At 39.0% G+C, this 26,695-nt stretch overlaps 1 protein-coding gene across 1 annotated transcript in view; it reads left to right on the forward strand.

The window, feature by feature from the left end:
* Nucleotides 1-26,695, forward strand: part of jmjd1cb (jumonji domain containing 1Cb) — a 61,945-nt gene that overhangs the window by 10,811 nt on the left and 24,439 nt on the right. The window contains exons 3-10 of the mRNA XM_043712297.1: nucleotides 683-855; nucleotides 2,133-4,312; nucleotides 13,313-13,514; nucleotides 17,205-17,413; nucleotides 18,345-18,497; nucleotides 20,718-20,810; nucleotides 21,677-21,804; nucleotides 24,231-24,342. Of these exons, the coding sequence (XP_043568232.1) occupies nucleotides 683-855; nucleotides 2,133-4,312; nucleotides 13,313-13,514; nucleotides 17,205-17,413; nucleotides 18,345-18,497; nucleotides 20,718-20,810; nucleotides 21,677-21,804; nucleotides 24,231-24,342 (3,250 nt within the window). The remainder of the gene's footprint in view (nucleotides 1-682; nucleotides 856-2,132; nucleotides 4,313-13,312; nucleotides 13,515-17,204; nucleotides 17,414-18,344; nucleotides 18,498-20,717; nucleotides 20,811-21,676; nucleotides 21,805-24,230; nucleotides 24,343-26,695) is intronic.

Raw genomic sequence — 26,695 nt, forward strand, 5'->3', positions numbered from 1 at the left:
TCTCTCTCTCCTCTCTCTCTCTCTCTCTCTCTCTCTCTCTCCCTCCCTCCTCTGTCTGTCTGTCTCTCACTGTCTCCTCCCCAGTCCCCCCAACCTTCCTCCCTCCCTTATCTGCCAATGCACTGACACACAGTGATGATTTTGAAGGAGAGAAAATATACCTTCACACAAATAAACATCAAGATTTTTTTGTCTTTTTGGTTACTTTCAACATGTATTAACACTGAGGTGCAATGTGACATGAATGAGGCAGTTTAAGTGGTCAGGTTCATAATATTTTTTGCTCTTTTTATATTCACGGAAACCATTGCTGTTGGAATAAATGTTTGCTAGGAGAATTTCATGTTTTTTTTTCCTAATCTTATTACTGGCTTTGGCAGAGTTTAGAGATTTCTAACAGATTCAGCCAAGTACACAGTTAACCCGTGAATGTTTTGCTGAGAAACAGCTCGGATGAAACATAACTAGCTAATGAAATTGCATTATTTTTCACAGGTTAGATATTTTGTGCACTTTTGAGGTTCTTTTAATTTTTAAAATAACTTTAGCTGTCCCTGTTGTTTTAATTCTGTGAAAAATGTATTGTATTTGCATGTGACCAAATAGTTTCATTCAGAGGTTGTGTTGTTAGCTTCAGAGAACACAATGTTTATTTGTATAACCATCTGTGTTTTTATAACAGAATGCATCCAGTCCTTGGCTACCTCAGCACACCAGTGTGTCCTCAGCTGACAGTCTGGGATTACTAAGCCACATCCCGGTGCGCCCTGCCAGTGCTGAACCTCATCGACCCTTGAAATTGGCTTCACATTCTAGTCCACCTCTGTCAAAGGCAACTGTAGTTTATAAGAAAGAGTAAGCGTTCCTTTCTGTGACATGATTAGACTAATTTGGGAATGCTGTGAAAGAGAAAGCTAAAATGATGGCCTGGATTTTTCTTTCAGTACCAAACAGACACAGCTAGCCATTCATTACACTTAGACTGAAACTTTGTGTGCTATTGCACTGCAACCTGCAGTCGTTTGAGGGTTAAAACTGCATGGCACCATCTCCAGGAAATTTATGATATATGAGAACATGGCAAGCAGCAGCAAATCTTGTAAACCAAGTAGACATGCAGCCTTATCAAGGAACTATAAGTTAGAATATTTAACTCAATGCCAAATTGTACACAGAGCCTGAAAGAAGTGTGTGTATTTGGGGTGGGGGAGTGGAGAAGAATAAGTAAAGATTGAATTGAGAGAGAGATAAAAGTTATGAAAAAGCAAATTTAAACAACGTTTATTTGAAATCTTTAAAATCTACAACAATTAAAATCAGAAGTAATGGCACTTTATACTTTTCAAATCAAATTCTTAGTTGCAGAGAAATTACTTGTCATAAATTGGGTTTCATCATGCTGTTAAATGTTTACTTACACAAGAATGTGCATATCCAAACTTTCTCTGTGCCTAATGGGTAAGTATTCAGCTGAAGACAAGACCTTCCTGACTGCCCTGTGTAACTATTTGGCACTGATGATGATGTCCTGATTTGCTCCTTAATAATGGTGACTATTAATGGCCTCGTAGTAGTTTCTAGTATAAAATTGGACAAGTTTCTCCACAGAATGTCAATGTCATTGCGTTCTTAAAAATGATTTTTCTTGCATAAGTCAGATTATCTGGGTCATTATCACATTGTGATTTGTGAGACCACATTTTGTGCAAGTTTGCTGTTCCATTTCCTACATTATAGTCGTGCCTACAATTGAAGAGTACTTCATTAGCTGTAATATGCTTTGGGATGTTCTGTGATCCTATGATGTAATTTCTTTATTTTTAATTAGAAACAAATACTGTGTCTGCAAAAAGTATAAGTTCTGTATGTAGTGTGGTAGAGAAAAGGTGTTTTCACATGGATTCAGAAACAATTGAATTTCAATATTGGTACATTATGGGGAAAATGTATGCACTATGAAATTAATGAAAACAATTGTTATTTTGTGCTTTTCAGTATTCTCAAACAGATGGCTGAAGATAAATGGTTGTGGCAGTTTAAATATAGTATGTTGCCTCCATGATGCATGAAGATGATTTTTAGAAATTATAGTATGTTTGATTTTAATACTTGTTTTGTTTTCTTTTGAATAGAGAAATTGACAAGAAAAATGTAGTTAATTCCAAACATTCTGTCACTGCTGCTCAAACGAAGCTTGAATTTAACCATGATAGACTTTCACATGGACGAGAAAGTCAGCTGGCTAGAGGGTTTACAAGCACTGCCTTTTGTCAGAGTAAGGAGAAAAGATCAGTGCAGGAACCAAGTGACAGTCACAATAAATATAACGAAGAGAGACGGCGGATTCTGCAGGAGAGTATTGAAGTCGCTCGTTTTGCTTCTACAATCAAGACAAATGAAGTTGTGAAAGATTCCTATTCCAGAATACCATCTTTGCCTACTGATGGTCCAAAATCTCAGAACATAAAACAAGGTGGAGAAACGGAGCATTGTGCAAGAGAACTTTATACATCAAAGAATTCACTAGCACATTCTATGCCTCAGAGCAACTATTTTACTACTTTGTCGAATAGCGTTGTAAATGAGCCTCCAAGGCTATATCTGTCTAAAGACATAATACATCCGTATGCTGAGAAAACAAATTCTTCAACACCTATTCTTTCATATAACAAGACTCTGTCCAAACCACCACCTCTTATTAAACATCAGCCTGAGTGTGAGGGTTTAGTTGGCAAAATTACAGAACAATTTCCCCACCAAATGACATCTCAGCCTCCGAGCACAAATAATAACGATCATGGGAGAACCAGAGAACAATTAACAATTTCACAGTCAAACCCTCTGAAAAGTATGCCATCTTTACATAGGGCTCCAGTTTACCATCCTCTATCTCATCCTGTTATAGAACGCAAAGAAGGTAATTATCGCAACCTATCCCCACCAACCCTGACTCCAGTACAACCTGTGAATGCTGCTAAGATTTCTGAACTCCAGAAACCTCCAACTTTACTCCCAGAACCAAGGGTTGATGGGAAAATTTGTATTCATAATCCTGTAGTTTCCTCACTAGATGTCTGGAAAACTGGTGTTGGAAACCTTGGTAAGCCAGTTTGTCACTTAGAGAAAAGCGGCAACAAAGTTGCTCCAGCATCTGTTATTGTAAGACCATCTTCCATTGCCAAGCAAGAACATAAAGGAAATATTCAAAGCAACTTAAAGAACTCTGGAAGAGGAAGTGTATTAGTGCAATCAAATCTAATAGAGGACCTTAACTCATCAAAAGTCAAAGACATATGGAGAATCAATGTACCTGACGTGAACTTGGACACTACAGGTGCGGAGCATGAGAAAAACTTTAAAGCTTCATGTTCAGACAACGGCACAAAATCTGTTGTTGTAAGCAACTCATGCAATAGCATGATTAACCCCATAGCTCCTGCCACAGCAAGTAAACTTTTGAGTAGCAGTGAAACAAGTATAACCTATTGTTCCTCTTACATCACAATCACTAACAGTGTAGAAGGGCAAATTATTCCCAAAACTTCAACTCATTTTGGAACAGGGACACAGGAATGTAAAATTAATACCACATCCGCTGTAGTTTTCTCAACAGCTGCTGCCAGAACAGGAAACACTACTCAGAATAACACAGGAGCCTCAAGTACAACTGATTATTACCAGCTGAAAAAGCATAAGGCAGCATTGGCTATGGCCCATTCGGCGAGTACTACTGCTAATAACAACGAGTCTACAAGCCTTAAAAGTGTAAGAACTGCTTCATCTCTTTCTCCTAATAATACTGGAATAATAGATGTGTCTTATAAAACAAGTTCTATAACCAATGGCCAGATTGCTCAATCCAGCCAACCTGGTTATCACACAAAACTTAAAAAAGCCTGGTTGACTAGACACTCTGAAGAAGACAAAAATACAAGTAAAGTGGAAAATACAGAAACGGCAGGAAAAGATGCCAAAAAGCTAGTTTTGGTTAATCAATCAACTTCCATATCAAATGATGTTGACAAAGCAGGTCAATCTGAGGAAGAAAAAACTGAGCAGGAAGGGCGAAAAACAAGAAGAGGAATAAAAAGAATATATGAATCTGGATCTGAAAGTGATGCTTCAGATGAAAGTGAAAATAAATCTGAGCATAGGGTCAAGCGTCAACCTAAGCCAACTTATAAAAAGAGGCAAAATGACTTGCAAAAACGAAAAGCTGATACTGAGAGAGAAGAGGAAGAAGTCAAACCTAATGGTACTTTATACAGAATTACAAAGGAAAAGGAGAAGAATAAAATTAAACTCCAGAGTGGTAAGTACAGTAAATGACATAGAAAATGTGTAATCTCTTGTTAATAGCTTTGAAATGAAATATCTAGTGGCTTGTGACTTTGAGCATTTTCCTTTAAAATGTAAATGTGGTTTGTATGGCATTTCTCACTGATGAAAGTCTTTCTGGTGCAACAGTAGATAGACAGTGTTCATTAAAATTGACTGAACTGTGCATTCTCTAAATTGGTTGTTCTGATGAGTTGTTGATGTAGTTCTGTAGTATTTTGATGACACTGAGTTAAGAATTTGAGTATACCCATCTTTTGATCTGTTCATTCGTATGGGTTATGTGCTTTACAAAGACCTGGAAGTATTTCAGCATCAGTTGCTGAATTCAGGCAGATCAGAAAGGAATGATTGGTCCCTTGTTGCAGGATATTGGTGCTTTTTATTTCAGTTGGCAATTTTCACAGTCATTTCTTTGCTGTTAGCCTATATGTTACAAGAGTTAAGGAATTAGTTGGATGACAAAATATAGCTGAGCAAAGTTAATTACAAAGTAAAGTGTAAAAGATCAAAAGAAATAGAAGTATTAGTAGATTATTTGGTCTATTGAAACATTTCTGCCATCCAACTAAGCATGAATTAACTGACTTTGTCCTTAAAACCCCTTTCCTGCCTGTTTTTCAAAACCTTGACTCCCCTATAGCTCAAAAATCAGTCCAACGTAGCCTTCAATATATTCAATCACCTGGCTTTCTGTGCTATAATAGAGAATTCCATAGACTTCATAGAACTTTTGACAAGTTCTGGTGCGGCATACTGGTCAAGAATGAGAGAAGAAAATCTTCCTCATCTCCATATTAAATGAGAGACCTTAATTTTTAAACTAGGCCCTTTAAATCGAATTTGCCCATGAGATGCAGCATCATTTTACCATCTGCATTTACAAGACCCCTTGGCATCTTATGTTTCAAATACAGTCAGCTTTCATTCTTCTCAGCTCCACAGGACAGCCCTTTCATACTAGGTTTCAGTCAAATGAGCCTTATCTGAATTTCTTCCAATGCAAATAATATCCCTTCTGTGTAAGGAGACCACACCTGTACACAGTACTCGAGATACGGTAATACCAATGCCCTGTATACATGTCAAAATGCTCCCTTACTTTCATACTCCATCCATCTTGCTTTAAAAGCAAACATTCCATCCTCTACTTATTTGCTGTACCTGTATGCTTACATTTTTTGATTCACATGTATTAACATCCAGATCACTTTGTACTGCAACATTTTGCATTCTGCCTGCATTTAAATAATGTCCTGCCTTTCTATTCTTCCTGCCAAAATCAACAAGATAATATTTTCCCACTTTCTGTTCCATCTTCCAATGTTTTTGCCCATTCACTTGATGACTCTTTGTACCCTCCTCACAAATCATTTTAAAAACTTTATCTTTTAACTAACATTGTTATCCCAGCAACCTTGTCTACAGTGCACTTGGTCCTTTAGTCCAAGTCACTAATAAACACTAGAGGCCCCATCTGTCTGGCACATCATAAGTTATTTTGCCAACCTGAATATGATTCTGTGCTTCGTGCTAATATATTCTCCCAATAGTATGAACATGTATCTTCTGCAGTCACCATTAATGTGGCAGATTATTTGATATCTTTTAAAAACTTAAAGACACTGTACCTACTGGTTCTCTGGTGTAGATGAGGATAGTGAGTTGATGTAGTTTACGTGGACTTCAGTCAGGCTTCTGACCCGATCTTGCATGGCAGGCTAGAGTCATAGAGTCCTACACCACAAAGACAGGCCCTTTGGCCCAAACTGGTCCATGCAGACCAAAATGACCATCCATAATAACTCCATTTCCCTGCAATTAATCCATTTCCTTCTAATCCTTTCCTATCCATGTATTTGTCCAAATGCCTTCTAAATATTGTTAACGTACCCGCCTCAATGACTTTTGCTGGCAGCTCGTTCTATATGCGTATCACCTTCAGTGTAAAAAAAAACAGTTGCCCCTTAGGTTCTTTTCTATTCTTTAGCTTCTAACCTAAAACTGATGCCCTCTTATTTGATTCCCCAACCCTGGAAACGAGGCTGAATGCATTCATCCTATCCATGCCTCTCAAGACCTTATATACCTCTATAAGGAAACCGGGGGGAGTTGGCAAAGTGGATACACAATTGGCTTGATGGTAGGAAGCAGAGGGTAATAGTGGAAGGATGCTTGTTAGACTTGAGGCCTGTGACTAGTGGAGTGCCTCAGGGGTCAATGCTGGGTCCATTGCTGTTTGTTATCTATATCAATGATTTGGATGAGAATGTACAAGGTATGATTACACGTTTGCAGATGACACTAAAATAGGCAGTAGAATTGACAGTGAGGAAGGTTATCAGAAATTGCAGCAGGACTTTGATTAGTTGAGGAAATGGGCTGAGAAATTGCAAATTGAGTATAATATAGTGTGAGGTATTGCATTTTGGAAAATCAAATCAAGGTAGGAGTTTCATAGTGAATGCAGGGTCTTAAGGAGTGTAGTGGAATAAAGGGATCTTGAGTTCAGGTTCACAGTTCTCTGAAAGTGGAGTCCCAGGTAGACAGTGGGAAGTTATGTTGCAGTTGTACAGGATGTTGGTGAGGCCACATTTGGAATATCGTGTTCAGTTTTGGTCAGTCTCCTACGCTCTAAATAAAATGGTCCTTGTTTGTCTAACGTCTCCCTGTAACTCAGATCCTTGAGTCCAGGCAACATCCTTGTAAATTTCTTTTGCGCTCTTTCCAGTTTAATAACAACCTTCCTATAACAGGGTGACCGATTTGGTTTGACATTGAAACCTTGCAGTTGAGATGCCCTCTAGTTAATTTATTATTTATGGATAAGATGAAATCCGTGACCGGGCATAAGAATCCAGTCATTTTAAATTCGGTGAAAATCTGGAGGAGAATGAGGCAAGGTGAGGGCAACTGAGACCTTGGGGGGAAGCCCAAGCTTTTAAACCTGGGGCAATGGACTCCAGCTTTAAGTTACGGGAGAATAAGGGAATCTCATGCCTGGGAGATTTGTTCGAGGGGGAGGTCCTGATGTCGTTTAGTCAGTTAAGCCAGAAATATGGACTGTCTAATAGGAACCTTTTCCAGTACTTTCAGGTAAGGAATTATATACAAAGGAAGACAAGTCAGATGTGGAGAAATTTGTACTCCAGTTTAAGGGTGCTGTTTCAGTCAGTACTTTGTATCATTTACAGAAAGGTCATGACCTGGGGATGTGGAAGGACTCTATAGGACGTGGAATCTAGAGCTAGGAGAGGATATTTCATCGGAGGTGTGGGAAGATATATGGGGGAATGTAAGGAAAATTTCAGTATCTAACAGAGTGCAAGCCATGCAATTAAAGATATTACACAGGGCTCATATGGCGCCAGAAAGGCTAGCGAAGTTCAAGAAAGGAGTGTCATCAGGGTGTCCCAAATGTAAAATTAGTATTAGCACTCTGGTCATGTTGTAAGATTCAGAGATACTGGAGTGCTATAATAAGGGAGCTAAAGGACATCCTGGGCATTGAAATTAACGTGGATCTGGTATTTCTTCTTCTGGGGTTACCAAATTTACCCTCTCTGGGGGATCACGGGAAGAGATTGTGTAACATTCTTACCCACTGTGTGAGGAAGAACATTCTAATGAATTGGATGTTGGAAAAAAACCCAGGTCTTATGGGGTGGTCTAGACTGGCAATGGAGCATCTCCCCCAAGACTACCTCACAAATTTGGTGCATCACAAAATGGAGCAGTTTTACAAGACGTGGTGACCCTTTTTAAATTATATTGACGGAAACTTATCAGCAATATTAATTAGGGCCATGGTATAGCCGTGGGAATCAGTATGGGTGCCCGTGGGGCTCTGGGAGGAGGAGGCTGAAGGAAAAAGAATGTAGGTACTATAACTGGTGCTCCCAGGTATGGGAGCCTCCGTGGAGCTGTGATAAGTGAAATAGAACAAAATAGTGAGATGTAATGTAACTTAAGTTACTTGCATTGAGTTTAAGTTAATATTTATTTAATTTGTTTGTAGTTAAGTTTAAGTTAAGTAGATATGTTTGTTCTGGTAGAATAGTAGGTCGTTCATTAATAATAGTTTTGCGTTATGACTTTGTTTTGCTGCCTCTACTTTTCTGTTTGTTGGTGTTATTCTTTTTTGTGTATATAGATGTTTTGTAAAAGATTTAAAAAGGCCTTTAATAAAAATATTTGTAAAAGCAAAAGCTGCCAGTTCTGTCCCTCCCTTAGCTATGTTTCTATAATGGCTATAATATCCAAGTCTCACTTATCTATCCATGGCCTGAGTTCATCGACCTTAATTTTCAGCACCTTGCATTGAAATAAATGTAATTTAATCCAACAGGCGTTCTTTGCTCCCTGTCGTGTTCCAGTCTCTTCAACTTAATATTACTGATTATTGTATCTCCTTTGAGCCTCTGACTTGCCTCCCTCCTATTGAGGATCCCTCCAGTCTAATTTAAAGCCTCACTTAACAGCACTAGCAAACCTGGCTGCCAAGATATTGGTCCCCCTCCATTCAGATGCAATCTGGATCCCTGTCCCCTGCACCAATTCTTTAGCCATGCAATCATCTGTTCTTACACTCATGAGCACATGGCACTGGAAGTAATCCGGAGATTAGTTAAGAATCTAAGAGCACATGGGCAGTTTGGCACAGTGGACCTAAAATTAGCTAAGTGGCAAGAAGCAGAGAGTGATGATCAAAGGATATTTTTTGTGACTGGAAGCCTGTGTCCAGTGGTGTAACATAAGGTTCAGTGCTGGGTCCCTTACTGTTTGTTGGTGCTTAATAATCTAGACATAAATGTAGAAGGTGTGATCAGTAAGTCACAGATAACATGAAAATAATGTTAGGTAAATGGAGAAGCGGAAAGCCTTAGACTGCAGAACAATACAGGCGGCCGATGAAATGGGCAGAACAATGGCAAATGAAATTTAATCCTTCTGAGTGTGAGGCATTGTGCTTTCGAAGGACTCACAAAGCCAGGGAGTACAGGTTGAATGGTAGGACCCTGGGAACTACAGAGGATCAGAGGGACTTTGGAGTGCATGTCCATACATCCTTGAAGGCAGCAGGGCAGGTAGATCAGGTGATTAAGAAGGCAAATAGGATATTTTTCTTTATTAATCAAACCTTTGTGTACAGGGGAAAGGATGTTATGATGGAACTGTATATGACTTTAGATTGGCCACATCTGGACTGGTGTGGGCAATTCTGGTTGTCACACTGTAGGAAGGATGTAATTGCATGAGGAAGGGTACAGAAGAGATTTATCAGGTTATTGCCTGAGCTGGAGCAATTCAGCTGTGAAGCAAGACACAATAGGCTGGGGTTGTTTCCCTTTGACCAGAGAAGGCTTAGGGAGGTCCAGATTGAGATGTGGAAAGTTCTGAGGAGCATACGCAGGATAGCATGAAACATTTTCCCTTAGAACGATAAGTAAGAAGGAGGAATAGTTTTAAGAAAAGGATCAGGTAGTTTTGAGGAAAATGTGTTCACTCAAAGAGAGTGGATATCTGGAACTCACTGCCCAAAAAGATGGTAATGCTGGAAGTCCTGAAGACATTTAGGAACTGTTTAGATGAGCACTTAAAATGCCATAGCACACAAAGCTGTGGATAAAATGCTGGAAAATGGGTTGAGAATATATGGACCTTTGGTGACTGATGCAGACATGATGTGCAGAAGAACCTCTTTCCATTAAATAGAAACTACTTCAACCCCCACCCTTGCTTCATTGCCAAAGCACCTCAAATAAATTTGACAAACACCATTTCCTTCTCACGAAGCATCTTGATTCTATTTGTATTGTGTTTTTCTTAATAATGGAATCTAAAATTTTCCAAATAACAATGTTAAACCTAGCTGGCCTACAGTTTCTTGTGTTTTACCTCCCTCCTTTCCTTAATAGTGATGTGAACATTTATAATTTTTCAATTAGCTAGAATCTTTTCAGAGTCAAACAAAAATTTTGGAAGATTTTAAGCAACATTCACTATCATCAAAATCATTTGTTTAAGACCCTCAGACGCAGCCTATCCGGACCAAGAGACTTGTTGGATGCTCGTCCCATTAGTTTTCCTAGTATTCCTCCCTCTCTTTTCACCCTTGCTTTTCTACTATAGTTGAGATGTTTTTGTATATTCTATGAGCACAAGTACTTGTTCAAAGCCTCTGTCATATCCTTGTTTCCTATTATTAATTGCCAAGTCTCACCCTCTAAGGGACTAATGCTCACTTTAGCAACTTTATACTTCAAGTTTTCCTGTTTTTATATTTCTTCCTAATTTTCTGTCATGGTTCCAATTCCTGTAATTTTATTTAGTCGTCCTTACTGGTTTCTGTGTTTCTCTCCAGTCTTCAGTTCGTATTCGTTTTTGCAGCATTGCACATCATTCAGTTTGAAACCATTCTTGGGGTCTTTACATCCAGTTTAAATAAGCTAAACATTTTTCAGGGTTAGATGAAGGAAAATTAATTACTTAAGATGGTTATGAGGTCATCAATTCTGTTCAACAGCCTTTTACTTTAGTTGGACTTTATTCTCACTGAAAGATATGAGCCCATGCCAGATTACAGTGTACCTTAATGTTTAGTATGAAGTGAAAATAACAAATGCTGGAGATCACAGTGAGTCAGACAGCATCCATGGTGAGAGAGCAAGCTCACATTTCGTATCTAGATAACTTTGCTAAATGGTTTATTCATGTTTGGTCTGCCATGTTTACTGGCACGTAACTTAATTGAGTTTCATCATAGAACGTATCTGATGCTGGTATCAAGCAAATGCTTTCAGTACAAGTTGTTAAATCATAAATAGGAATGGAAATCCTGTGCTCTGATAATAATGTTAATAGTGGCAGCATTCCAATAGCCTCATCTGGGATCGATAGATCAATCTGGGATCTGCATATTTGGTTGAGTCACTGACTTTTATAGAGAAATGAATGTTTGAATAAGACCTTCACTATCGTTGTAATTAAATTTTAATTTCACTTAATGGCTGCTGGTTGCTAATGATTTCATTGTCTGCATCTCGTTGTGAAAATACGTTATATCTGATGGAATTATGGCTGGTTAACAACTGGGAGTAATAAAAACTTGGAGCAATTATAGTTGGATTAACAACTGGATTTTTTTAAAAAAGTTATTACTGGACAATCTTGTTAGTAGAACTGTGCAGTTCTATAAAGGGGTGGGACATTATGTTTACTAATTCTTTGGTGATAGAGATCAAACAAATAAAATCCTGAGTATCTGAGGAATTCTGTACTCTCAGAATTCAGTTAATTGTAATGTTTTGTAATAAGATGACGATATAATAAAGTTCAACGGGAACACTTTGAGTCCGAAATCAGTAAGAAACTATTGGAAAGGTCCAAAAGTAGCATTGAAACCTTGGCCTGGGTTTTTGGTGTGGCATTGTCTTGGGAACCCTTTAAAAATGGAGAGCAGGTCCTAATTCCAAGAATTCTGACCCTGTTACTGGGTTTTTCAATTTTCACCAGAGCATTTTACAGACATGTACTGATTCGGATTGCAAACCTATATTTTAAATTCCTCATTTACTCCAAAGTGGGAATATGCATAACTTAATCCCCTATAATTTTCATGGAATTTGGCCAGTTTTTACACGTTCTTAGAATCTTGAAAGTGTCATGAACCAAAGTCTGCATGAGGAAAGTTTATGAAAGCTAACTTGAAATGGTCATCCTCACATTTCCATGCCATGTTCTGTTCTTGCTTTTCCTCCCCCATACCAAATGAGGCACTTTAATTCCCATCCACCCAGGATTTAACCCTATATTAAGAATAGCATATATAAAAAACAGCTTTTTAAGAAAGATCATTCACACCCTTCTGTTTCACTTGCTACCAGTCAATGAAACTGTCAATCATCCAGGTTTTATAAAGTATCAATAACAGAAACTCCAGGCATGTGAAATATGCAGGAGGGAAATATGCATTTCTCTGGTTGGAGTTATACCCAATACAAAGGAAGATGGTTGTGTTTGTTGGAGGTCGGTCACATCAGAGTCAGGAATCGCTTCAGGATTTCCTCAGGATTGTGTTCTAGGCCCAGCTATCTTCGGCTGCTTTATCAATGACTTTATCAGTGACACTGTTTGTGACTCCTAAGATATTGAAGTATCCCATGTCCAAATGAAGTAAGGCCTGGACAGTACCCAGGCTTCAGCTGAAAAGTGGCAAGTAACGTGTGCCACAAATTCCAGGCAATGACCATCTGCAATATGAAACAATATAACAAGTATCCCTTGATGTTCAGTGATATTACCATCATTGAAATGTTCACTATCAACATTCTTCTAATTACCATTGATCAGAAGCTGAACTGGACTAGCCATATAAGCAGCGACAAAGGCAGGTAAGAAACTTTAGAACCTTGCAGTGACTAATCCCCAAAACCTATCCGCCCTCAACAAGTCAGCAATGTGATGGAATACAATGCTGTACTTTTTCCCGAGTCACACTTTATTGATTCTGACTTCTCCAGTATCTGCAGTCCTCACTATTTCCTAAATAATCACTCTTAACAATTCAGTTTGGATAGATGTTTGCTGTTTTCTTAGTCTAGTTTCTACTTCGACTTCAGCCTTTCAGCTTCAAAGTACCAATTGAAGTAGGTTGCATTTTCTGTTCAAAGCAGGGTCCCAGTGTTCCTAGGTATAAAAACCTCCTAACTGGAACAGACAATTCACTCAAGGCTGTTGTACGAGATGATGCTACTACTCAAGTGCTTTTACCAAATCACTGCAGGAAAATTAAATTATTTTAATACTAGTTAAAGAAATGTGTCTGATTTTTCAATTGTATGTTGTTTGAAGAGCAAGGTGACTCTCAGAGTGAATACATCTAAAGTAAGTTATCTGTCTTTGCTTAAAATATGTTATTGTCTGAAGTTTGTACAATGCTGTAGTCTTCAAGACGCTTGCTGTTTTTTCACAGATGGTTTACCACGGTCAGTGTTGAAGGATTGGCGGAAAGTTAAGAAACTTAAACAAACTGGAGAACCTTTTCTGCAAGATGGCTCATGCTCTGAGATAGCACCAAATCTTCAAAAGTGTAGAGAATGTCGTATGGTACGTTACAGGAAAAATGAGGAGTTCAATCAGTCAGCAGTATTCTGCAGATTCTACTATTTCCGCCGGTATGTAAACTTAAGTTTGGAACCTAAATTTCAAGTTGATGGTATCATTATGTTGTTCTGGCCTTTCAGGATGAAAAGTGGATTGGTTCAGGTTAATTAAGTTAATTAATATCATTTAGAGAACAGAATTTGGTCTGAGGAACCAAGGCATGAATAGGGCCATCGTAGGCTATGTCACTGATAGAGTGTATAGATTGTGACCCCCAATTCCACAGTAATTCTACATAGAAATCCTGAAGCCAGGCCAACTATTAATAGTGCTGAACCTTTGAAGATAGGACTTCAAAGGAGATGAGGAGGTGCTATAACAAATTGGCTATCTCACTGGTTGTAAAACCACTCAGTGCCAATGTCTTGTGGTCTTTAAGAGTGAAAATATTGTCTTGTACAAAATATGCCACATGAATATCTATCTTTTGATAAGGAAAATAAAGTTTATTAGCTTTCCACTTTGGAAAGCCTCTAGATTACCTATCTTAATTTATTTTGATTCATTCATGGGAACGTGAGTGTCGTTGGCTGGCCAGGATTTATTGCCTGAACTAGTTGCCCTTGAGAAGGTGGAGGTGAGCTACCTTCTTGAACTACTGTAGTTCACGTGTCATAGGTTGACTCACAATGACTTGCTTGATAGTACTGTTGGTGACACCTTCCATCACTTTTTTGATGATTGAGAGGAGACTGGAACAGTAGTTCCTGATGAAGGGCTTTTGCCCGAAATGTCGATTCTGTTGCTCCTCGGACACTGCCTGATGTGCTGTGCTTTTCCAGCACCACGCTCTCGAACACTAATCTCCAGCATCTGCAGCCTTCACTTTCGCCTGGGGCAGTAATTGTCCAGGTTGGATTTGTCCTTCTATTTGTATACAGGATATATCTGGGCAATTTTCCACACAGATAGGTAGAAGCTGGAATTGTACCTGTTCTGAGCTTGGCGAGATGTGTGGCAATTTGTGGAGCACAAGTCTTCAATTCTATTGACAGAATGTTGTCAGGGCCCATAGCCTTTGCAGTGCTCAGAGCCTTCAAATGTTTCTTGATAGCATGTGGAGTGAATCGAATTGGCTGAAGACTGGTATTTGTGATGTTGGGGACCACTGATGGAGACCAAATTGGATCATGCATTTGGTACTTCACTTTTCTTCTGTTATTATAGAGTAAGGAAACAGATCCTTCAGTCCAACCAGTCCATAACAACCATAATCCCAAAGTAAACTAATCCCACCTGTCTGCACTTGGCCCATATCCCTCCACTTTTGTTTTATTCAAGTACTTATCTAAATGTCTTTTAAACATTGTAACTGTATCCAAATCCACCTCTTCCTCTGGAAGTTCATTCCACATGAATCATTTGCTGTGTAAAAAAAGTTGTCCCTCATGTCTTTTTATAAACCTTTTTCCACTCACCTTAAAAATGTCCCTCTTAGTCTTAAAATCCCCCTCCCTAGAGAAACGACAGCTGCCGTTTACCTTATATATACCCCTCATGATTTCTGGCTGAAGATTACTGTGGATACTTCAGCCATTTTTTTTGCATTGATCTGTTGGGCTCTTCCATCATTAAGATTGGAGATATTTGTGGAGATTCTTCCTTCAGTGAATTGTTTAATTCTCCTCTACCATTCATGACTGGATGTAAGAGGACCATTGAGCTTAAATTTGATCTGTTGGTTGTGGGTTTACTTGCTCTGTCTATCATTTGCTGTTTGGTATGCAAGTAGTCCTGTTCGGTCGCTTCACCTGTAAATTGTTGACACCTTATTTTTAGAAATGCCTAGTGCTGCTCCTGGCATGCCCTCCTGCACTTTCCACTAAACAACGGTTGATCCCCTGGCTTGATGGTAGTGGTTGAGTAGGAGATATGCCAGGCCATGAGGTTGCAGATTGTGCTAGAGTAAAGTTCTGTTGATGGCCCACAGTGCATCATGGATGCCCAGTCTTGAGTTGCTACATCTATTCGTAGTCTGTCTCACGGAACACGGTGATAGTGCCACCCAACCCAGAGGCGGCATGGTGGCTCAGTGGTTAGTACTGCTGCCTTACAGCACCAGGGACCCAGGTTCGATTCCAGCCTCAGGCGACTGTCTGTGTAGAGTTTGCATGCTTTCCCCAGGTCTGTGTGGGTTCCCTCTGAGTGTTCCAGTTTCCTCCCACAGTCCAAAGATGTGCAGATTAGATGAATTGGCTGTGCTAGGGTAGAGGGAATGGGTCTGGGTGGGTTACTCTTCGGAGGGTTAGTGTGGACTTGTTGGGCCGGAGGGCCTGTTTCACACTGTAGGGATTGTTCTTCTAAAAAGCATGACGGAGGGTATTCTGAATGTGAAGGCATGACTTCTGACTGTGTGGTGATCACTCTTACATCTGTCCATGACAGCATTAGTATCTGTAGCAGCAGACTGGTAAGGCTGACATGAAGCATGCTTTCTGCCTCTTGTTGGTTCCCTCACCATCTGGTGTAGACCCAGTCTAGTAGTTTTAGGACTGGACCAGCTCAATCAGTAATGCTGCTGCTGAACCACACTTGGTGTGGGACTTTGAAATTCCCCACCCAGAGTATATTTTGCACCCTTGCCACCTTTCCTGCTTCCTCCAGTTAATACAAGTTGATTATAATCATGTGGACACTGTATTTCATTGCACTAACTTTACATTTCCAGAAGATGGAAAGAAGATCGTAAGAAGTCTTGGTGACAATAGTTTGTGGCCTCCATTGTCAGTATTATGTAGCCAACATTTTCAATCCATCCCAACTTCTAGGCTGTATCATACCCTGAGTCTTTTTCAGTATATTTGCAAATTATTAATGTGGAAATATTAAATGTACATTGATGCAAAATAATTGTGTCCTTTAATTCTGGGCTTTTCAAGTCAGAGTTGCTGTCCATAGTGACCAGAGTGCACTGATATGTTATAATGAAGTACTTGCAAGGTGGATGTTAGAACCTTAAAAGGATATTTTAAAAAGCCATTTGGTGGGGAAAAAAATGAACTGGAAATGGAAACAAATTGTTATGTTCATGTATTGGTGTTTATCTTTCATGGCAACAGATTACACCACTGTGGTAATGTCATTTATCTGGTAATCCAGAGACCCAGGCTAATCCTCTGGGAATTTCAAATCACATCTCTTCATGGTAGCAGTTGGAATTTGAATTCAGTCACTACATCCAGATATACAGTCAGGCCACATTAATGCTAACAATGAAGCTATAATTGATTGTCGTAATGACCCAACTTTTCATGAATGTCTTTTAGTGAGGGAACTCTTGTCACCTTACCTGGTTTAGCCACCTGTGACTCTAGATCCACAATAATGTGGTTTAATCTTAAATTCCTTTGAAATAGAAGAGAAAGTCCGTCAGTTCAAGGGCATTTAGGGTTGGGCTGCAATGCCCATATTCCATGAAAAGATAAATGAAAAGAAAGTGGCCTTAAGGCTGACAGTGTAAAACCATTCAAAGTAGAATTGTGCTGGTACTTGAAAATGAACATGCTGAATGCAGGAAAGGAGAAGGAGGTGGAATTAGAGTAGATAGCTCTAATTTAAGGCTGAGTTTGCTCCTCTGTGCTTTAATTTCTGATAAATAATTTATAGTCAATCAAATCAATAAGCTACCAGCTATACAGTTGTTGTCACATATAATGTATAAAATGATTTCACTAAATTTACCTTTGTCTCTACTTTTTCAGACTGGCATTCAGTAAGAATGCAGTATTAAGGATAGATGGATTTTCAACTCCAGATCAGTACGATGATGAAGCAGTAAACCTGTGGTTACCCAGTGATTCCATGGATTTGGACATAGAATCTTCCAAATACATTTTGAGAAATATTGATAATACTTTTTATCAAATAGAAACATCTGAGAAGACTGCTATGAGTTGGCTTAAACGCGATGGTAATAGTTTGCCTCTGTTTGGTTTATGAACTGGTTATACAACATACATACTATGCGTGATTTAAAACTTGCTGTAGTAGAAGTGTTAGTGTTTACGTGTTGATGGATTCAAATTCTTGACAACTTGTGTTGCAAGTTGGATCTCTCAAACGTAGTGCTATAGTCTGGTTTCGAAATATTGGGTTGAATTTTCCCAGTCCATCAAGGACGGGCTGGAAGGAGAGATCGCTGGCAATATGGCAGAGGAACTAAATGTCTTTTCACCACCACAGCAAACTGCCAGCACCAGAAGGTTGATGCTACCACTCACTGAGCAACTGCTTACATTGGTGTTGGTAAGGTTGCTGACCTGCTGAGGGCTTTCTCATTGTACTGCCTCACCTCACCATGATCACAAAATGCCATCCAGGGTCCCATGCTCATCAGATCCAAGTTGGCTCCCATTTTATGGCTTCAATAGCATGACTTTTCTGTCAATTGTGTGAATCATATTGACTTTTTAAAAAATGCCTGTTTTAAATTAGCAAGTTTTAGAATTGGGGATTGATCTTGTGATTTGCAAAAGTAAATAAATAACAGATGAACAGTGCAAGTAAGTTGATTTGTCAAAATTCCCATAGCATTCATATTTAAATAAAATCTGTATCAAACAGTACATCTTTATATCCCCTTTTATTTTGCCCTTTCTGACTATGTCATATGTGCTTTTGTGTATTTTTTCTGGTTGGCAGAATTTCCATCTCAACATTTCTAACATTTTCCAGAATGTTTAAGGTGTATTATTTTTTTACAACAGTTTATACCTTGTCTGATCATCAGCTTTGGCTGCTTTTTGCAGCAATTTAGACTACACCATGTTCAAAACTAGTGAACTTTCCCCTATAAACTGAAAGTTTCAGCGTACAGTAACAGTGTTTGTTTTGTGTTTCAGCCAAAGTAGCCTGGAAGAGAGCAGTAAAAGGAGTTCAGGAAATGTGTGATGCATGTGAAGCCACATTGTTTAACATCCATTGGGTTTGCCAGAAATGTGGATTTGTGGTCTGTTTGGACTGCTATGAAGCAAGGGGAAGAAGGGGTTCTAAAGGTCAGTTTCTGAATTGATCTGTGTATTAAAAAAAATGTAGGCTGTGTTCATACACTGTACAGTTTCAGCTGTGTTGGTGCCAGCACCAGAATACCCTTTGCTAACATTTTGTGAATTTTCACTTTTTCACATGTAGTATTTTGCTGTGTAATTTGTTCATAATTCCCGGAATTCAATTAAATAATGTATTCATCAGTGTGTAGCGTTACCCAAGTGTGAAAAACTATGTGGTGCTAGTGCAGTTTTATCAAAATTACGTCAAGATGTATGAAATGTGCAATGCAATTGAAATGTCTGTTCAAATTTTTAGGTATAGTGTAGCATTCATCTTCCGTTGACATGTTACAATGCTCTTGTTCAAGGTCAGTAGCATCCAGTGTTGATTAAAAGGGAATGTTTTTAGATAGCAAAACATTTCTTCCACTTCCATAAAAACGCAAGTAGTGAAGAAACTGTGTGGCTACATCTGTGAAGAACGAAACAGAGTTATTTCAAGAATTATTTGACTGTTCTTTGGTCTTTTTTATAAACATCATTCATTCTTCTCTATCTCCCATAAATTTGTGAATGCTGTTATTTTTAATTTCCTCACTCATTTAAAATAACAGTAAATCATAAATACAATCATGAGGGGCATGGATATGATAAATAGACAATGTCTTTTCTGTGGACTGGGGGAGTGCAGAACTAGAGGTCACAGAGAGAGGAAAAATTTAAAAGAGACCTCAGGGGCAACTTTTTCATGCAGAGGTTGGTGTGTGAATGGAATTTGCTGCCAGAGGAAGTGCAGGAGGCTGGTACAAATGCAACATTTGAAAGGCAGCTGAATGGGTACATGAATAGGAAGAGTTTAGAGGAATATGGGCCAAGTGCTGGCACATGGAACTAGATTAGGTTAAGATACCTGGTCGACATAGGTTGGACCAAAGAGTCTGTTTCCGTGTTGTACATCTCTATGATTCTAATTGACAATGTGGCTAGCTGTGAATGTATACTCTATGCAATTTCTCTATCCTGGCCAAAATTGACACTTCCACAAAACATCATCAAAAAAGATAATTTAGTCACTATATCATTGTTACTTGTGGCATCTCGCTATATGATGGGTATCTATCTTCTTTATATGGAGGTGCTCGTGTTGGACTGGGGTGGACAAAGTTAAAAACTCACACAAGACCAGGTTATAGTACAACAGGTTTATTTGGAAGTACTAGCTTTTGGAGCACTGCTCCTTCATGAAGGAGGACGTGAAAGGCGATACAAATGCATGTTCACTTTCTTCAAGTTTCATGTAACTAATTTTGTCAGATAATAGGACAAAATAGCAATTTCCTGCAATACTCAGCCTAATATTGTTGGACTTTTTTTTTCTTTTAACATCTAGAATTCTGATTTGCCTAATCGATGATGACATTTTGTGAGATTTTCCCCTCTTTAGCATATTCTCTGCAGTTTAGCTGATAACATCCATTTGTCCTCGTGTCTTTATATTGCATATTCACCACAAATGCAATACACCAATTTATTGAATTTCCATGGTCAGGATCTGAGCTATCTCTGCAGCTAAGCTGCAAATTTGTACATCACATTGAGAAAGGTCCATTGTGATGTTCATCCTAGTTCATGGGGTTGGATTTGTGACATCAGCTGAAATGTTTTGACGGCTGGAATTCTCTCATTTCCATCTGGCACTACATATGCTTCCAACCATCTACTCCATACAGAGATGTTTCTGAACAGTACCTAAGTAGTATGAATGGGATCTTCCTAGCAGGTACTTGGACAATAGCTGCTGGGTTTAGTTTAGAGGCACTTCCTACTTAATCAGGGATCACCAGATTGGTGATCTAACCTTTGTTGTTTTCTCTATTTGAACAAATGTTGACTGCAAACATCCCCATTATTTAAGTAGTGCTTGAATCATAGTGGATGGATGTTGCTGAGAACCATCTAGTTTCATTTTTACTGAGGTAAAATTTAAGAACTCTTAAAGTCACAGTTTAATATTACGTTGTAACTTCTACTCTTATGCTTCAAGCAAACCCATTCATGGATTTATATGGAACATTTGCTGTTTTCATCCTTCAAAATGCACTTGTCACTGATGCAAATGTTGTGATTTTTACAACTATGTGTTAGATCTTGTGTTCCATCAAAGAAAATTCTAACAAGTATAAATAAGGAAACCCTCAATATATTTGTCTTATTTTGTGATTGTAGTCGATAAGGAACTCTATGTCTGGTTGAAGTGTGTCAAAGGCCAAGTTCATGATACAAAGAACCTGATGCCCACGCAGATTATCCCAAGCACTGGTAAGATTCCAGCAAATGTATGTATTTTGGGATTATTCACTCAAGTTGATCAGAATGGTTGTAACATATTGTAACTTACACAACAAAAGGTGTAAACATAAAGGTTTTTAAACACAAATTTCACATGAATTATTTTGTGTGTTTTTATCTCTTTAGTGTACGATGATTGCACCATAGCCAGACATGCTCTGGAGGGAAAACTCTAAATGCTAACGACAGTTTGAAAAATAAACAGCAAACACCCTGTTTAATGGAAAAGTATTGTTTTACACCAGACTGCCATGTGAAAAGATATTGAGCGATGTGTTACAGTTCAGATTTTGTTCTCATACTGGATGAGGTCACCTTGAAGACTCTTCCCTCTCATCCTTGGTCCTTGCCTGAGAGGCATTATGATTTTGGATGTAGGTTTGCTCACTGAGCTGGAAGATTCATTTTCAGACGTTTCATCACCATACTAGTTAACATCTTCAGTGAGCCACCAGACGATGCACTGCTGGTGTTTCCTGCTTTCTATTTATATATAAATTGGAAACCCAAGGAAACTCACTCATATAAATAGAAAACAGGAAACACCAGCAGTGCTTCGTCCGGAGGCTCACTGAAGATGTTACCTAGTATGGTGACAATGAACCTTCTAGAACTCAACTCGAGCTACAAATCTTCTCAAAACTTGCTAAGGCATTGTGATTCTCGGATTAAACTTTCATTAGAGCAGCCAGTTGTCCTCTCGGACTAAGGAAGCCTTGGCTTTTCACAGGATATATAACAGAGGTTGTTACCTGGCTCATTTTTGTTGATGTGCACACTTGCTTCTGCTTTAGAGAGTATGCATACTAAATGATAATGCATGTTCTTTATTTTAGTCTTAACAGATATTGGAGACATGATGCGTTCTTTTGAAGCTAGCTGGGGAATTGTTCCACATGATCCCTCTACTAGTGAACAAAGTGTACAACTTGCCAAACTCTACACAACTAATGGGATTTCACAGGTATAGTAAATGTGATCCACAAATGAGCCTAGCCTCATGTAGCATTTGGTTGTATTATTCAACTTTTAGATTACATTACAGTGTGGAAACAGGCCCTTCGGCCCAACCAGTCCACACCGACCCACCGAAGCGTAACCCACCCATACCCCTACATTTACCCCTTACCTAACACTACGGGCAATTTAGCATGGCCAATTCACCTTACCTGCACATGTTTGGACTGTGGGAGGAAACCAGAGCACCCGGAGGAAACCCACGCAGACAAGGGGAGAACGTGCAAACTCCACACATTCAGTCGCCTGAGGCGGGAATTGAACCCGGGTCTCTGGCGCTGCAAGGCAGCAGTGCTAACCACTGTACCACTGTGCCGGCCACGATGTTGGAGACTGTCTGTCTGTTACTTGCTAAAATCTAGGCATTAAATCACTAACATTGGGTATTCCGTTTAACCTGGCTAGGTGCCCCTTGCAAGAGCTTGAAACAGAATGGGAAAGCATCATTGCAGATACAGATTTAGAGGTTATACTAGAGTTAATGATGTATCAAGCATGTGAGTTGTGATCAGATCCTTGTGATAGTGTCATTTGCTAAGGTAAATAAACTGCAGTACTCACACGAGCTGTGGATAAAATGGATTCAATCTAAGCAGGAAGATGATATTTTTGCTCCAAGAACTTTGTTGTTCTCAGATTGCATTTGGAAATAAACTCCAAAAAACGAATGTCATTACAAATCCCTTAAATTTACTTTTACATGGCTAAGTTGGCAGATGAAGATAAAAACACTTAACTCTCAAGGTTCATAGAAAATAGATGCAGGAGTATTCCATTCAGCCCCTCAAGCCTGCTTCCACACTGTAGGGATTTTATGATTCTATGGAGCCAGTGAAGCTACCATTTGTCTACCTTCGTTGCTGTTCGATGTTGGAGACTGTCTAACTGTTACTTGAGCAGCAGGTGCTGTTCTTGGTGGCATTGTTAGATCTGAAGATATATTGGCCATTACCCATTCCTGTACCCATTATTTTGCACTGTAGCCCTATTTGATTATCTGCCTTATCTCTTTACTTATTTCCAATCTGTCTTTTGGATTTGACCTTGTTTCTTCCTCTCCTGGTTCTCTGTATATATTTCTATCCCTCTGCCATTTTCACTTTAACCCCTGCAACCCCCTGGACATCAGTCCTGGTTTTGTTTGTGTGCAACCCATCCAGATTGCTTCGGTTCCCCCAGAACCAGTCCCAATGTTCCAGGAATCTGAATCCCTCCCCCTAGTATAATCTCTTTAGCCACATATTCATCTGAGATATTCTGCTATTTCTGCTCTGACTAGCACGTGGCACTGGAAGCAATTCTGAGATCACCGCCTTTGAGGCCCTACTTTTCAACTTGCTCCCTAAATCTTTCTATGTTCTACTTTTAAGATCATAGCCCTTTTTTTTCATATTATGTTATTGGTACTGAGGTGTACTATAACCACTGGACCACAGGTTGTTCACCTTTCCACTCCAGAATGTACCATTCCAAGATACACTTGACTCTGCTATTTTGGAGTCTCTTTTGGGGCCCCAGAAATGTCTACCTATTCCCCTTATAGTTGAATACCTCTTTTACTGTACCCTTCCCACACATTCTTCCTCTTCCATGCCGCAGGTGCAACCATGCTGCAACGAATTTGGCTGTTGATACTTTTTTCTGAGTTAGTCTTAACCTGTAGAGTGACCACCTCTTTGTATGTGATAGCCACTGTTCACCTTGTGCATGTTCCACAGTGTCCCCACCCACTGTTCCATGTCTGAAAACTGTGGTTTTCAGGAGCTGCAGTTGGTGACTGTTCCTGTATATGTTCTGGTCACAGGTACTGGAACTGTAGCCAACTTCCCACATCGAGGGGGAGGATTTTACCATAGCTTTGAGCTCTCCTTCTGTGACATACCCCTTTAAATTAACCCCTCTCATTGCTCTTAACATCAAACAACATAATTACTCTACAGCTCTTCTTCTGAGACCTTTGCACTGTAGCGCTTACCATTAATAAACCCAAAATAAAGACCTTACAAACTATAAGCGATAAAAACAATCTAAATACTCATGTGACCTTACCACCTCATCAGCTGCTTACTGTTGCCCCAGGCCATCTTTGACACTCATTTCAGACTGTTTCAATGCACTGCTGAGTGTGGGACTCGTTTGCCAGACAGCTTCACAGTGATGCTTCTGTTTAGTCTTCTGTGAAGTGTTCTCTGCTCTCATGTGCATATAAAAATCTGAACTTTGAATTATTCAAGGTTGCAACTCTAACTATTGATAGACAGACAATAATGAAGTTTACAGTCTTCTCCTTAAGAGCTAAATGCCTTAATTAGTTTCTTATATCTTTCTCAAATTAGTTTCTTATTTCTTATAATTTTTGTTGTTTGATTCTAGGGTGTCCTAAATCAGAATACCATTATCTCAATGGCTAAACAACCCTCTGCAAGTGAAAATCCAAAGACCAATGGCAGCTCCACCAGCCCTCAGAACAACATCACTACTGAAAGTAAGTTTGTACCATCTGATTCTCCCTTATGTTGGTTGACAGACGAGTGGGACAGAAAGCCAAAGAATAAAGGAAAGGTAAAAGGAACAAACTAAAAATACTTGTCTTCACTTCTGACTACCAAAATCCTAGCTAGAAAGTTCAAGTAGCACTAAAGGATCAAAACTGAAATCCTTGTTCATTGCTTCTATACCAATGGTATTAGTTAAGCGTAAGAACTTGTGGATTTTTTCCTGTGGATATCACTCTCAAACCCAAGGAGAATGTTTTGGTTTGTTTTTAGACACTTTTCCCAAGTTCTCAAAGTTTGAATTTAAACCTATTCCAGACTGTAAACTTAATGTCATTTGAGGTCATTTCAAGTTCTGAACAAATTTTTCATATTAAATACCCAAATTTCTGTTCCCAAACTGTACTAATAATATGATGGTATCATTATTAATTTTTGATCTCCCAATCAAGGCACACAGCCTAATTTGGATTTCAGTTTTATGGATGCCAAGAAATTCCACGAGGCCCCTTCTGAGCTCTGAAATTATTTGTTATTTATATAACAGGATTGAGATTTATGTAAAGACAAAATACTGCAGCTAATGTGGAAATCTGAAAAATAAGTCAACAATATTGGATGTACACAAAGTCAGGCAGCACCTGTGGAGAATTAGAAGTTCAGATTTGTGACCTTATTTGGACTGGAAAGTCATATGCATGCATAATACATCCAGTCGCAGGAACAAAGAGTGATACAAACAATAGGTTAGGTCAGTGATAAATTGGGGGAGAAAGTGAAGACTGCAGATGCTGAAGATCAGAGCTGAAAATGTGTTGCTGGAAAAGCGCAGCAGGTCAGGCAGCATCCAAGGAACAGGAGAATCGACGTTTGGGGCATAAGCCTGAAAAAGGGCTTATGCCCGAAACGTCGATTCTCCTGTTCCTTGGATGCTGCCTACCTGCTGCACTTTTCCAGTGATAAATTGGAAAACACGAAAGATTGAATGATAGAAGGGATTATTGAGTAAAGCATAAAGGAGCAGTTAGGAGTCTAGTCAAGAAATAAAATGGCTGTCTAAAGAAACTTTACATTACATCATTGTCTGTACCTTGTATCTGAAAAATGGGAGCTCTTGTTGTGATCTGAAATTATCGATACTGAGTATGAAAGTTTGCTAAGTATAATATGTTCTTTCACACCTTGAAAATACTTTTAAATGTGTTTCAAAGTGCTTTATGTGGAATTAATTCTTTGAAGTTCTAGAATTTGCTTGGTGTTAACAAATACAATAACTGTTTTCCATGAACAAGATCCTACCAATATGATGGATGGCTATCAATTAATTTTTAATGGTGTTAGTTCAAGCAAGAAAATTGTTAGAGAAGCGTGGAGTTAATTCTGTTTGAATAATGACCTGTTGAAGTAAGATACTCATTTGACTGACAAATTTGGCCAAATTGTATACACAAATTGTTGGGTTAAGCCCCATTACCTTCTCAGTAGAGATGAGAATACAAGTTGAGCAAAATAACAGGTAGTGGATTTGATCGTTGATTTTCTTTTTTTTTCTTGCCCAGTCTATATCCATAATTTACTGTCGTCGTATTTCTCATCCTGTTTTTGGATCAATTTTATTCTACGATGCTGAAATCCTCCCATAAAGTTTTAAGCATTTTTTCCCACTTTTAAGACAATAAAATGATAAGACATAAGCTTTAGGAGCACAATTAGACCATTTGACCCATCGAGTCTGCTCCACAATTCAATCGTGAATGATATATTTCTTAACCTCATTCACATGTCTTCTCCCGTAACTTGATCGGCTTACTAATCAAGAACCTCTCTATTTCTGTCCTAAATACATTCATTGACTTTGCCTCCACTTCTACGACAAGGAGTTCCATAGATTCACCATCCTTTGGCTGAAGAAATTCCTCCTCATCTCAGTTCTAAAGGGTCATCCCTTCATTTGGAGGCTGTACTCTCGGGTCTAGTCTCACCCTGGAAACATCTTCACGTCTGCTCTATCCACACTTCTCAGTATTCTCCAGGTTTCAGTGAGATCCCCTCTCATTCTTCTAACTCTCAAGTCTGTTGTCAGAAACTCCAACTGCTCCTCATATGATGAGCCCTTCATTCTCGGGATCATTCTTATAAACTTCCTTGGACCCCCTTCAAGGTCAGCACATCTTTCCTTGGACACGAAGCCCAAAACCGCTCTCGGTATTACACTTTCGATCTGACCAGAGCCTTATGCAACTGCAACAGCACATCCCTGCTTTTGTTTTCTAGCCTTCTTGAAATGAATACTAACATTGCATTAACTTTCCTAACTGCCAACTGAATCTGCAGAGAATCCTG

This window comes from Chiloscyllium plagiosum, chromosome 22 (assembly GCF_004010195.1).
Source record: "Chiloscyllium plagiosum isolate BGI_BamShark_2017 chromosome 22, ASM401019v2, whole genome shotgun sequence".
Classification (NCBI taxonomy): Eukaryota; Metazoa; Chordata; class Chondrichthyes; order Orectolobiformes; family Hemiscylliidae; genus Chiloscyllium; species Chiloscyllium plagiosum.